Source organism: Marmota monax, unplaced genomic scaffold (assembly GCF_021218885.2).
Source record: "Marmota monax isolate L192 unplaced genomic scaffold, Marmota_monax_Labrador192_F-V1.1 WCK01_AAM20220418_F8-fsc00042, whole genome shotgun sequence".
Taxonomy (NCBI): Eukaryota; Metazoa; Chordata; class Mammalia; order Rodentia; family Sciuridae; genus Marmota; species Marmota monax.
In genome coordinates, this window is record NW_026693008.1 from 3,204,646 (window position 1) to 3,218,534 (window position 13,889).

Below are 13,889 nucleotides of genomic sequence, written 5' to 3' on the forward strand. Positions count from 1 at the left end.
AAGTGGCAAAGCATTACACGAAGGTAAGGGTTAATAATTAAAAAGAAAAAAATTTAAAAGTGCCTTGTTGTTCCAGCACATCTGGAAAAAGCCACTTAAAACTCCCCAGGTAAATCATGCATCCATCTGAGAAGCCAAAGAGTAGCAATCTGGCGGGAAGACGTGGTCAAAGCTGACGGTCCTCACCAAATTCCTTGCAGTGGGGTTCTCTTTGCAGATGTGGATAATTTGTCAATGTCCAGGTCATTTTGGTTGTTACAATGTGGGGTGGAGGTTGCTACTGACATCTAGTGGGTAGAGGTCGAGAATGTTGCTAAACCTCGAACAGTATATAAATCAGTCTCCGGCAAAGATGAGATATTGTACTGGGAATTGAACCCAGGGGCACTTAACCACTGAGCCACATCCCCAGCCCTTTTTATATTTATTTAGAAACATGGTCTGGCTGAGTTGCTTAGGGCCTCGCTACGTTTTGAACTTATGATCCTCCTGCCTCAGCCTCCTGAGCCCCTGGGATTACAGGTTTGCACCACCACTCCCAGCCAAAAAAATGTTCATTGTTGCCAAGCATGCCGCACTGTAATCCCAATCCCAGTGAATGGGAGGCTGAGGCAGGGAGATCATAAGTTTGCATCCAGCCTCAGCAACTTAGTGAGGCCCTAAGCAATTTGGTGAGACCTTGTCTAATAAAAGAAAAAAAAAGGCTGAGAATATAGCTTAGTGGTCAGCTGGATTTGATTCCCAGTAACCCCCCTCCCCAAATAAAATAAAATAAAGTAAAATAAAATAAATAATAGGGTTGAGATTGAGAAATCCTGATCTATTGCAAGTTCAATGCATTTAGAAAATAGTATATATTTTTTTATTCCTGTTGCGGTCATGCTTCGCATAAAGAAGGCTCCCAGCACATCAGTACATTTGTTAAATAAATGGGAGAGTAAATGGATGCCTACAGAAACCAGACCATTCTGAGTGTTGGGGAAATCGTGGCTCCTCTAGGCAGCTTCTTGGTTTACAGGGCCATCTTTACTTTTCTGTGCTCTCAGAGATTCTCACCTTCATTCCTCTCCCAACCCTGGGCAAGTATGAGGATAAGGATAGCCCATTAAGTCTGAGGATGCCCAGGAGCGCCAAATAATGTTTATAAGACACAAGCCCCGAGAACCGCTGCCAGCTCCCTGCTTCAAAGCACTCCATGTCAGTGAGCGGTAACGACATCAGCAAATAAGTGCATTCACTCTTGTTCCTTCACCAAGTCCAAAAGCACAGATTTCCTACGAATGTCTTGCAAAGCAGTACAATTACACCTTTAAGAAGACACAATCCATAAAATAGAACCATAAAATAGAAACAAAGTTATGCAAGAAAATGGAACTCGACAGCTCTTGTCTCTCCTACCACAGGGAGAGCAGATATTATCTCTTTGTTCATTTCTATTTTAGGTGGTGGTGGGGGTACTTGGGATTGAACTCAGGGCACTCGACCTCTGAGCCACATCCCCAGCCCCAATTAGTATTTTATTTAGGGACAGGGTCTCACTGAGTTGCTTAGTACCTCGCTAAGTTGCTGAGGCTGCCTTGAACTCATGATCCTCCTGCCTCAGCCTCCTGAGCCCCTGGGATTACAGGCATGAGCCTCTGCACCCGACCTGTTTGTTCATTTCTGTATCCCTACCCTTCTCTCAGTGCCAGGCACATGGTAGGTATCTGTATGTATTTGTTAAATGAAACGATAACCTAGCAGAGGCAATGCTGCAATCCTTCCCTCAGATCTGCTTCCAACTAAAACATCTTTTTTTATTGGGGAAATTTGTATAAAGATAATTTGAATGCTATAGGTTTTTTTTTTTTTAATTGTAAACATGTTAAGAGTGGCTAAGCATGCTGTACTGCGATCCTAGTGAATCAGAGGCTGAGGCAGGAGGATCATAACTTCAAGGCCAGCCTCAGTAATTTAGTAAGGCCTAAAATAACTTGGTGACACCCTGTCTTAAAAACAAAACAAACAAACAAACAACAACAAAAAAAAACATAGTGCCAAGATTGAGAAACCTTTATCTATTGGAAATTCTTTCTATCTATCTATCTATCTATGATTTTGAATTCATCATTGAGGAGTAGATGTCAATATGGGGACTTAAAAAATTCTTGCAATAATAAATCATATTGGGGACACTTTACCAGAAATAAACTAAGCCTCAATTATCAGTCACATCTTTTTCAGAAAGTCAACACTGGGATAGTGCAAGGCAATTTGGGAGGATTTTAGGATTCTATAAGCAGGGCCACAGAAGTCACATGGGAACTGTGAAGAGAAACCTTTTATGCCTAACACACCATTCTCCCAAGGGACCATGAGGACATGATTATCCACTTACATGGACCAACTAACGCTCCACAGTGGAGGGACTGGGCTTAGAGTGAGCTTGCCAGAAACCACAGCGGGATGTGTTAGAAGCTCCCCCCATAACAATTTTCCATTAGTACCGTTGGCTAGAATCTGTGTTAAAAAACGATCACTGTAGCATCTATCAATTATGCAGTTCCATTAGTCTGCAGGGTGGAGAGACAGAGGTGTCTGCAATCTCAGCACACTCCTTTTTCTTTAAGCCTTTAAAGACACACCAATGACCAATAACCTCTTGTACAGGTTTTGATGCTTGATGTGCTGGTTCAAAAAAAACCTCGCTGGTTCTCTGTTCTTATGCATGCATGTAATGAGACCAACAGTTCTATTGGCACATCTGTCTGGCATGTCTGATGATAAACTCAAGACTAGCCAACACTCATTATGTCTTAATGCCAGACAGTTTCTCCATACTTATCAGATTATTTTTAAGAACTTAATGTTCGATATGTTTCAGTACACACATCTCTAACAACAACAACAAAAAAAGATACACTTTATAAAACTGTCTCTAAGGTTGATTTTAAGAGAGAGCCTATATTTGATAAATACTATGACTAAACACAACATTACTTCATAAAGGGAAAAGTTCTCATTTGATGATATATTTAGAACCCAGAGAAATGTTCTTGCAAAAACCAAATTGAGGGCTGTAATATAGCTCAGGTGGTGGGGTGCTTGCCCAGCATTCACAAGACCCTGGGTTCAATCCCCAGCACCATCAAAATTTTTTAAAAAAATTGATTTAAATTTCTTTATGGGTCTTGGCTCTAATACCACCCTTTCTGATTAAATCACCAATTTTGATATTTTTCAAAAGAAGATCTGAAGAAAAAGAAGTACTGTAGAATCAAATGAGTTATCAAGCTTGCCTCCGGCAAAAAAAGATGACTATCAATTTGGAAACATTTTATTGTGTACTGCACTCTGAACTCTTCATTCAACGAGGTGTCCACACCTGCGCTCCCTCCAAACCTGTCACATATTAGACGCAGTGGCTCACGCCAAGATTCAATATCGCGTTAACCACTCCAGAACTTGACTCTCGGGGCTCCCAATTTGTGGTGGGGGGTTTCTGTTTGGTTGTTTAATTTTTAAGATCTTTCTGGGGTTTGGTAAAATATAACATAGATGTCCTGAGCTGGATTCTGTCTTCAGGCAACATTGTTTTTTTTTTAAATCATTCATAGTTTTCTCATAATTGCTTTCTCATGAGAAGCAAAAAAAATGCAGCATTTCCCAGACTCACCCAGGACCGGCTTGCTAAAGCTGCAGCTTGAGGAGAAATTTCAAACATATTGATTCCCGGTTAGTGGCATTTTTTCCCCTAGAGGATTCATCTGAATTTTATTGGCTTAAATGGATTTCAGATGGGGAAGTCAGCAGTCAGGTGCAAAGGAATGCATTTGAGGGCTTGGAAATGCCACTTTATCAAGCGTCGAAAATTCCTCATAGCCAGCTCTGGTCATTTTTTAATTACCCAGGTGGTACACACACTCTGCAGTAGGCTACATGAAGTGCCAACTCAGCCCTTTCGCCCCAGAAAGCAAAACCACAGTGGGGGTAAATCAAAGGGAGGTGAGGATTCCAGAAAGTTCTCCACAAGTGCACCAACTCTCTTGGAATCGCCTTTCGTCCTTTGCATCTACGACAAACCAGACACCTGGAGATATTGATATTTCTCAGCTCTTGTGGCTTCTGTATCTTGACTTTGTGTTCAAAAGATTGCAAGTTCAAGGGATGGGTTTATTTTGGTCAATACAAAAAAGCTACCTTAATTTAGCTTCTTCTGCATATTACTTCTCCCTAGCTGGCTCACTTGCGTTACATCCACATTGTGGTAACTACACAAATGGAGTGGAAATAAAGAACACATTCTTCAGATTTAAACACATAATTAGCTTGGAGTCACAAAGGCACAGTGTGAGAAGAAGGAGATTATGTGGTGTCAGAAGAGGAAAAAAGTACTAATGCAAATATGGTGTATTATTGTACATCCCTGCAAATCATGCCAGGCTGAATCTAAACCTCTAAGTTTTGCACTAACGACGTAAAACCCTGACCAGGGGACAAATGAAGAGCCTGACTCTGGAATCAAAGTGCCACTTAGTTTCACTGCCAGTGACGTTCAGCAGACCTACCCTGTGTCCTTCAGTAAAATGGGGAGTTAGTGTTATCTCCCTCAGAGAGCGGTTGAGAAGATCAAAAAGAGAGAAGCCACATAAAATGCTTAGCATGGTGACAGGTATACAGTAGGTGCTTATTAAATGTCAACAGCTACAGCATCTTTCATATTGCTAAAAAGCATCAATGATCTCATTGTAAAACAATTTTTTAAGCAATCCCTTCATTATTTCCCCCAACATGGCACAGAATTTCAATCCTCAGAAGTCATGACAACAGAGTTTCTGGGCATAACATTCTGGACTTTCTAGAAGTGATATTTGAAAGGACCATGCCTATTTGCTCTAACTCAGACGAAAATCCTGAGCTCTTTTAAGAATCAGGTGCCCTGTTGTCTTCCCTGTCAGTGGGTCCTGCCAGCTCAGAGCCCTTACTCTTCTGGAAACTGGCAACTGGAGGAAAAGATAGGTATTTGCCAGTTGAGCAGCCCTCAAACTTCATGACTAGATGAACGAACAGCCTGAGATGATGATATCTCCATTAGCAGCTGATGACTATAGACAACCTGTTACAACCGGCCGTGAAAGGAGAAAATCACTGCCCCCAGTAAGGGATGTTGGAACCTGCTGTGTGTTCGTTGAGAAGGGGACAGGGATATTTACGCTGATGGAATCACTTAGTAGTGACCAGCAATAGCTCAAGGATAAAATCTGTGTTTGGTTTTTCAAGAAACTACCTGCAAAGCCACACTGGGAGGCTGTTAGGACTTAGGACATCCAAGAGTGTTATTAGAATCACGCTTACAGAGGCCGGTGGCAAGGTGATATAAAATTTCAGGTGGGTTTGGGGGGATTTGGCATTTTTTGAGGCTGAGCCAGATTAATCCAAATTTAGTCTATTGGTCAGGATGAGTAGCTTCATTCCAGCGTGGGAGGGCTGTGTGCGAGTTTCAGAATACCCGGAAGGCAGCAGAACAGAGGGTCAGTACATTCCTGGAGACACATCGCTATTTCCATGAGCTGCCCTGAGATGATTTCAAATCAGAGAAATTGCTGTTCAGAAAAAGAGTGCATGCCTAAGAGATCTAGGCATGTGTGAAATTCCCAACTTGACTTTCACAATCCCTGAAAAAAAAATTGTCAGATCTTCTCTTGGTTCACATTCAGTGGTGCCTTTAACTTTCATTATGAATATATTCTGTAGCTCATTTCACCATGGAAAGGGCTATGCAGATTTGTTGATTGTGTAACCAAAAGAGAAGATGAAAGCATCCACTTGTTTCCATTAGCGTAATTAGTTAATCATCTTATCATCTCTGTCTAGGATAATTATATTAATAGATTTTCTCCCAGACTTTGGAATTAAAAACAAAGAATTGAGACCATCTTTTATACTTTGAAAGAAATCAAAAACAAAACACCAAAAAACACAGCAGTTAACCAGGTAATGCATTTAGAAACCATTGCTAGCAAAAGTGACCAGACAGCCATTGTACACTAGTTTGCATTTGACAATAGCAACTTTTCTCCTGATTAGCTTTGGATATGGAAACACCATAGCCAGGAATGGGCATTTGACAGACAGTGGTCCTAATACATAGTGTATAGAAACACAGAAGAGACACAACACTCCTTAGGATCCAGCTTTTCAGGGAATAATGTGAAACGGACTTTAATGATCTGAATGCTTTTTGCACAAAAATTTGGCTCTTTTTTTTTTTTTTTTAAAGGTGTATGTTCCTGGATCTTAGGGAAAATTCATCTCATTCATTCTACCTTGCGTAAGACCTTAGGAGATTAGCACACATCTTTCAGCACAGCACACAATATTTGGTAGCTATTTATGGAGTTTAAGACAGTCTCACTGTGACACTGATGAAGAAACTTTAATTAAAAATGGCTAGCAGGTTGTAACACTCGAAGGCACCCAGGGCATGTAACACTCTCAAGGAAGGTTTCGGTAGAATGACATTACATTTTTTATAAAGCCAACTCTAAGTTTGCTTAAATAGTTTCCTTACTCTGTTGGAAGACACCCGGCATATACTTCAACAGCTAATGAAAGCTTCTTACTGTCACAGAACAGCCACTCTGGTTTTTAAACATAAGAATCAAAGAAAGCAAAGTTAAATTAAAAAAAAAAAAAAAAGACAATCATGAAAGATTTCACAATCATATTTGGAAAGAAAAGTGTACAGCCCAAATCTACCCAGGCAGACAGATAGACACACACACACACACACACACACACACGAGCCAACTGTAAATCAAGAGAGATAAACTTACCGGAGCAAATATCACCATACACATTTACAAAAGAATTGATAATCCAACTTCCCTCTCCTGAAAGAAAATAGAGGTTGTCTCATACTAAAAATAAAGCTTCTCTGTCCACAGCGGCAGCCACTTGTCCCTCTCTCTCTCTTGCTCTCTCTCTCTCTCTCTCTCTCTCTCTCTTTTTTTTTTTTTTGTGAAGCCAAGGAAGAGAACAAGAAAATCAATGCAGAGGGAAAGTGAGAGGCTATATACCAATCAAGGGGCTGCGCCTGCTTTATTGGCAGAGAGATGGCAAAACGGTCATATTAGTAGACAGGGACAGCCCACAGCCGAGTGCAGGAACCTGATACTTCCCTCTGGTGACAGGCTGCCTGCTCTGGGGGAGGTGGCTACCACCATGGTGAACTCCCACACTTGGCTCTAGGCTCACAACTGCCCCACCATGCAGGACAGAGCCAGCGCTGCGCATCACCAGGAGAGGCAAGGGCTCCCCTGTTACTCCCGAGACCCCTCCTCCCTCCCCCACTGCGCTTGAAAACAAACTGGAAGACGCTAAGGAGGCAGGATTTTGCACGTTGAGGGTGCAGAGGGGAAGCCATGGTTTTATAAAAAAAAATTTTTAAAATCCTTATGAATAGATTTGCATAGATTAGGTTAATATGGGTATGTTGGTTAGAAAAGAATTGCCCTCGTTTTTATGGAAATGCACGGGTATTATGCATGATCCCCATTTGGGAAATTCATACGCTGTCCATAAATAATCATTAAGATGATGGTTTGGAAGACAGTTTTTTTTTTTTTTTTTAGACACTGGCGATTATGGAAGGGACCGATCGCAGCTTGGGTATTTGGTGCATCCCACGAGTGGTACTTAAAACCTTCTGCAAAATCTCAACATTAGAAGGGCTCCGCGGTTTAAATGTGACTTAGATCTTTTTTTTTTTTCCTTTGCAGAAAGGAGTTGAGTTTGACTATTTCCAGGGGCTGCAATTATGGCACTCCCAAGGAAATGTGTTTTGGGGAGCTTGGCACCAAATTCACAGAGAGGCTGACCCACCAGTTGCATGCTGTGCTCCCACAGGCGCTCCCAGGACGGTTTCTACCTGTGACTTAGGGGGCCTCCCAGGGAGGTGAAACCTGCATGCTGCCCTCCCCCAATTCAGGGCCCCACTCGGGACAGGTGTCTTGTTGGGTTGACCCCAGGTATCTGTGCTTCCTATTCAGTGCACCTGAAGACGGTCCAGCTGAAAATCACATAAGCTGGCCGTGTTTTAAATAGGTGGTTAGTGCAGAATCTATCCCAGACTTTGCTTGGGTCCCTCTCTCTGTCTCCCTGTTCACACACACACAGCCACTGTCACCAACACACAGAGGTCATCACCATCATCTCTCTTTCTGACGGCCCCACACTTTTTTCCCCCTTTCCTTCCTAGGCACATAGTAATGACTGGGGAGCAGGGGGAGGGCATTGGGGGACCCCGCCAGCCATCTAATAAAATAACGACAAGAATTCAGGCAACTTGGAGTCTCGGAGTCCTGTTTCCATTCACTGGCCATGTGACTTGAAAAGTCCCTTTGGGCCTCTGAGCCTCAGTTTGTCCTCTGTAAAATGAGTACACTAGCACCTCACAGCGCTGCTGGTGGGGCGGTGAGGGGAAGAAATGAAATGCACCCAAGAGAGTGCTCTGAACCCACACTATGCAGACGCAGTCAGGGACCCCCAGCTTCCTTTCTCTTCCTCTTCCTTCTGATCCTTTGTGCATGAGCCTGCAGAGTTCTTACAACATGTCAAGCTCTGAACATCCTCCCAACCCCCACTCTCCCATGGCCACCTCTCACCTGCTTATTAAAACGTCCCATTCCAAATGAGGGACTCCAGGGAGTGAACTAAGCAAATGAATCAAGATAAGGCAGGGAAAAAAAAGAAAAAAGATACGGGGCACTTGAATAAGCACTCAGCAAGTCTCCGTGGAAATAGAGGAAAAACTGACCCCCAAATGACGTCTTTATACTAAGGCCACAGCTCCTGCCAGAGTTGGAGCCAGGTTGGAGCCGAGTTGAGGAGGTGGCTGTACTCAGCAAGGTACCCATAGGACAGAACCAGACTGAAAGTTCTGCAGGCTGGGTGTCCATTCTCACCAACCTGGAATACGAAGATCCCCATTTCAAGCAAAAGAAAAAAAATTTTTTTTTTGGTCTTTCACATACTAATCGTGAGCATTTCCTGAATATTTTTGGTGCCAGATATTATTAGTAGTGTTTTTCTGATGCATCAGCTTCTGAGGTCTCACAAAATGAAAAAGTTACTATTTTCATTCTAGTTGATAGATGAGGAAACCAAGACCCCAAGAGTGAAGTGGCTTATCTGGAAGTGCACAGTTAATATTTAACAAAGCTGAGACTAAAACCTAGCAGGATGCTCTCCAACCGTTAACCTCAGAGGTCTCGTGATGCCTGTTGTCTTTTTATTTATTTAGTGTACGGGGTATAGACTAATCCACATATGCATGCAGGGACCCTGGGAGAATTCCTTAGCTGTACCCACTCTGTGGATTCAGGGTCCACCAGACCCAGGAGGTCCAGTCCCTGGCCCGGCTGGGCTCCAGGTGCACTTGGCATGTTATTCAAGACCTGAGAAGAGGAGAGGTAAGCTGCTGCATCATCTTGAGGTTGCTACTGATCTGTTCCATGACCCTGGGGGTGTCCCTGAATTCGTTCATGTTTCAGTTTTGCTCATGTTTCAATGGAAGGATTTCGACTGAGTCACCTCTCAAGGGGTTTCAGGGTCACCCTAGACTAGAGTCTGATTTCTGGTTGGGTTAGCCTTTCGGGCCTCCTATTTTGTTCCAGATGAGGCTGCCAGATTCTCTAAGTGTCCCCTGCCACCACCCACCATCACCTCTCCCCAGAGTGGATCCAAGTAGGTCCCCCATGAAAGAACCCATGTTCATCCCTTTAAAATGTCAATCAGATCTGGTCACTTCATTCATCCCATAGGCTTCAAGGAAAATCCAAACTCTTTGGGGCTCCTTCAAAGCCTCCGTGCTGGGGCTCCATGTGCCTTCCTGATTTGATCTCATTCCCTTCCTCTTTGCCACACTGGTCTCACCTGCCTTTGCTCTGACTGTTCCTTCAGCCTGGAATGTTCTCCCCTCAGATCTCCCTTGTCATTCAATCCTTAGCTGTACTTTCTGCTTTTGAGAGTGTCTTTCTTTGCTGACCACCTAATCTGAGTGCTGACTGGGGATAGGAGAGCGTATTGTTTTTTTCCTGTCGTAGTAACAGTTGTTGTTATGTATGTGTGTGTTATGATTTTTTTTGTACTTTCTACTGTCTATTATGTTTTGTTTTTTGGTACCAGGGATTAAACCACTGAGCCCCATCCTTTTATTTTTTATTTATTTAGAGACAGGGGTCTCACTGAGTTGCTGGGGCTGGCTTTGAACTTGCAAACCTCCTGCCTCAGCCTCCAGAGCTTCTGGGATTACAGGTGTGCACTACTGGCCCTCTTGTTTATATATTTTCTCATTTAATTATTATCTCCTTTCTACAAATGCAGGGTACATCTAGGAGAGTGTCTCCTACGTCTTGAGAAAAGCCCCTGGCACAGAGTAGATGTCCAACAGGTTATTTGGTGGATAATAAATGAATGATCAAATCAATGAATCAACTTGAGAATGAGTGTGGCTACAGACAGCAATTAAAACAAAACAAAACAAAACACTAAGTTCTTCAGAGGCGCTCAGCCTCAACCCTGGGCAATGAACGGAATCGTTGGCATTAGTGAATGCAGCCTGTGTTTGCCATCTTGTTCAGGGAACATTCTGGAAGGGTTGTAGACTTCATTGTCCTCCCAAGAGGGAGCCATGTCCAAGATGGACCCCACAGACCCATTGTGTATGGAAGGCTTGGATTCCTCGAGATGTTCACCTGGGCTCACCGAGTGTCTGATATCTGGGTCCTTCCCATACACCTGCCATTTACAGAACAAATAGTCCTGTCAGCAAGCCACTTGAGGCTGTCTTCACCTCCGCATTTATCAGACAGTCCAGACAGTTGGCTACCACTCTCACGTGGAACGGGAACTGACAGAAATAAAGCCATATGCCATTATTTGATGGTTCTGGTTTGAAAAACTGATATTGGCATTTGTTGCTACTGCCTTAAAAATGACACTTACCCGTTATTAGACTGTTAAAAATAGAGGTCCAGTGTCTTCTATGCTGAGTATTTATGGAAAGGTTAAGTGGATTAAAATAATCTGTGATTCTCTGAAACAACTCATTAGCAATGCTAATTTCCAATATGGTCAGATCTCCAACTCTTAGCTTTCCATGGAGCGTGGCCTTCAGACCACTTCAAAAGCATTTTTGTTCCCCTCGGAATGGAAAAGACTTGTCCCCCCGCCCTCCCCTTGGTGGACATACCTCCTGGTGGATGCAACAGTTCCTTACCCTTGGCATTTCTATTTCTAGACATCTGGTCTCTCCAAAGGGTCTTTTGCAGGCCCGTCGGCCTCAGGGGAGTCCCTGAGTGGAAAGTTGCAGAGCCACAAGGCTCTCTCCATTGCCGCGGGGGAAGGGAGGTGATCAAAGATCAGACGGCTCTGAAAGCCCTTACACCCAACCCACTTGAAATCTCTAATGATGCCTGCCTTCCTCGGATGGAGCACCGCTCCTACCGTGGGTAAAAATGCAGTTTATTCAGATCTGAGCAAGGTATATAGCACCGGGTTTCTTATCTTTTTATGTCTTTGGTAGGAGAGAGTGTTTTTTTCTCCAATTTTCTCTCTTTTTCCCTTTTAAATGCCTACTGTGATGAAATAATATCAACATCACTCAGTCTTGTATTAATTATTATTTGTCCTCAGTAGAGTTTAAGGCTGGTTAACAGAGGTTGTGGGAATAACAGAAGCTAAGAAATATAGCAGAATGAGACTGAGTGGTTTGACCCAGTTTTCTTCGTACTCCTCGGTTTATACCCAAAGGATGTAGAATCAGCATACTACAGTGAAGCAGCCACAGTGATGTTTATAGCAGCTCAGTTCACAATAGCTGGGCTATGGAGCCAGCCTAGGTGCCCTTCAACAGAGGAATTGATAAAGAAAATCTGGTATCTATACACATTGGAATATTACTCAGCCATAAAGAATAAAATGATGGCATTTGCTGATCAATGGATGGAACAGGAGACTATTGTTCTAAGTGAAATGAGCCAATCCCACAAAAACAAAGGCTGAATGTTCTCTCTGATTTGTGGATGCTAACCCCAAACAGGGGGTGGTTAGCAATGTGTATTTGCTGAATGTGGGGTGAACAGACTCATCTGGGGCAGAATATATATGGTTCAGCATACTCCTGTTTAGGCACTCAGCATGGTAGACAGCTCCTGCCTGTCCCCTCTAGGCCACTTCCCCATCCACTCTGTGCCCAGAAGGCTGACCTGAATGGCCCTTAGCAGGGACCTCCCCTTCTCTGAGGCATCCCATTGGCAGGTGCTTCCAGGAGAGTAGAGGCTGAGAGGAGGCTGAGGGGAGGCCATTTATTCCTTTGGTCCCTCCTGATGGGTCCCTAAGTTGGCTCCTTTTGCAAAGACCATGTGTAAAGTAGGCTTCCCCATACATCTATCTCCCTTTTCTCCCCTCCCTCCCCTCTTGCTCTCTCTCTCTCTGGTGGTAAGAGTTCCTGCTGCTGAGTACTCTCAAGGCCCTGCAATGGCACTTTCCTTTCTTGCTTTCCTAGACTTTTACCATCCCTTTTCTAACTCAAACAGAATGCCCTCTAGGGAAACTTGCATTTTTAAAAAATATAGATACAAAAAAGTCATATTGATTTTTAGAAATTTATATTCATAAATCATAAATAATACATTGATTTTAAAAAAAAAGAATCATCTCCTTTAACAGCTTCCCATCACTCAGTTTCATTGTGCCAGCTATTTCCTACCCGGGGCTTCAGGAATGAAAACCGGTGGCTTTGATTCCCGCCCTGTCCCCTAGCACTTACATGGTCTTGAGCGATGGCCTCACCTATAAAATCCAACACTTGCAAACTAATGCATCCAAAGTGCTGAGCGTACAGCAAGCCCAATGGTAGCAACCGCGGGACCCCCTTGGCCGACTTCTGTTTCCTTTCCCCTTTGGAGGGAAGAGCTTGACGTGTTTTGAGAGAGGAAAGGACAGGAAAGCCGGTGTCCTGTTCAGAAGGGTTGAAGAGATTGCCCCCACTTGCGTATCAGGCGCTTAGAGACATCATGAGGCATGGGGCTTAAGGAGAAAAATATTTGCTGGAAATGGCTTTGAGAATGGGCATTTCTGAGTGCCCACAGTGTGCTGGTCGATCCACTCAGCCCGTGGAATAGGGGAGTGGTCAGATGCTTCTTTCTGAACTGGGTGGAGGGCAGCTCTTGGATGCTTGGGTGTCGCTCCACAGGCTCTGGAGCTGACAGTAATTCCAGATGTTTTATCGGTACTTAAAACATCTTTCATTCCTGTTTAAATATTTTCAAGTCAAGGGAGGGGCTGTGTTTCATTAGAAAGTCCTTTAATGGCCCAAAGAGGCTTTGGCCCAGAAGAGACGGGAATGCATGTGTGGCCTAGGTCAGATTAAAACCTACGTGGGCCTCATTCCTCTATAGGGAAGAACAACTTTCAATCTACGAGAACTTTGTGACTCTTCTAAAGTGAAAGAGCCATCATTTATTAGCCTAAAAATTTCAGCGGTACAGGTATCAATGGGGTGCATGCTACAGGTTCATGCTAAATTCTGTGGATACAGTGAGGAAATAGATAAAAATAGAATCTTTCCAAAGTAACTTAGAATTAAGTCGTAACTTTTGCATTATCTGCACAATCAAGAAACCTCTAGGGCCTGCGATGTAAATAATTCTCAATGCATATTTATTGAATGGTTGAATGAATAATGTGGATATTCACATTACTGTGATTTTTTTTTCACCTTTTTATTTGTTCTTTTTAGATATACATGACAGTCGAGTGTATTTTGACATATTATACACACACATGGAGCCTAACTTCCCGCTCTTGTGGTTGGACATGATGTGGAGTTTCACTGATTGTGTGTT

The 13,889-nt window shown here is 43.2% G+C and overlaps 1 protein-coding gene across 2 annotated transcripts in view; it reads right to left on the reverse strand.

Moving 5' to 3' along the window:
* The window catches only part of Synpr (synaptoporin), a 341,624-nt gene that overhangs the window by 174,919 nt on the left and 152,816 nt on the right, over positions 1-13,889 (reverse strand). The window contains exon 1 of one of the 2 annotated variants that reach the window (XM_046452949.2): positions 6,816-7,301. The exons of the other annotated variant lie outside the window; for it this stretch is intronic. Within the exon in view, the coding sequence (XP_046308905.1) occupies positions 6,816-6,839 (24 nt within the window). The 5' untranslated portion in view covers positions 6,840-7,301. Of the gene's footprint in view, positions 1-6,815; positions 7,302-13,889 lie in introns of those variants that run through there. 2 annotated transcript variants of the gene reach the window in all.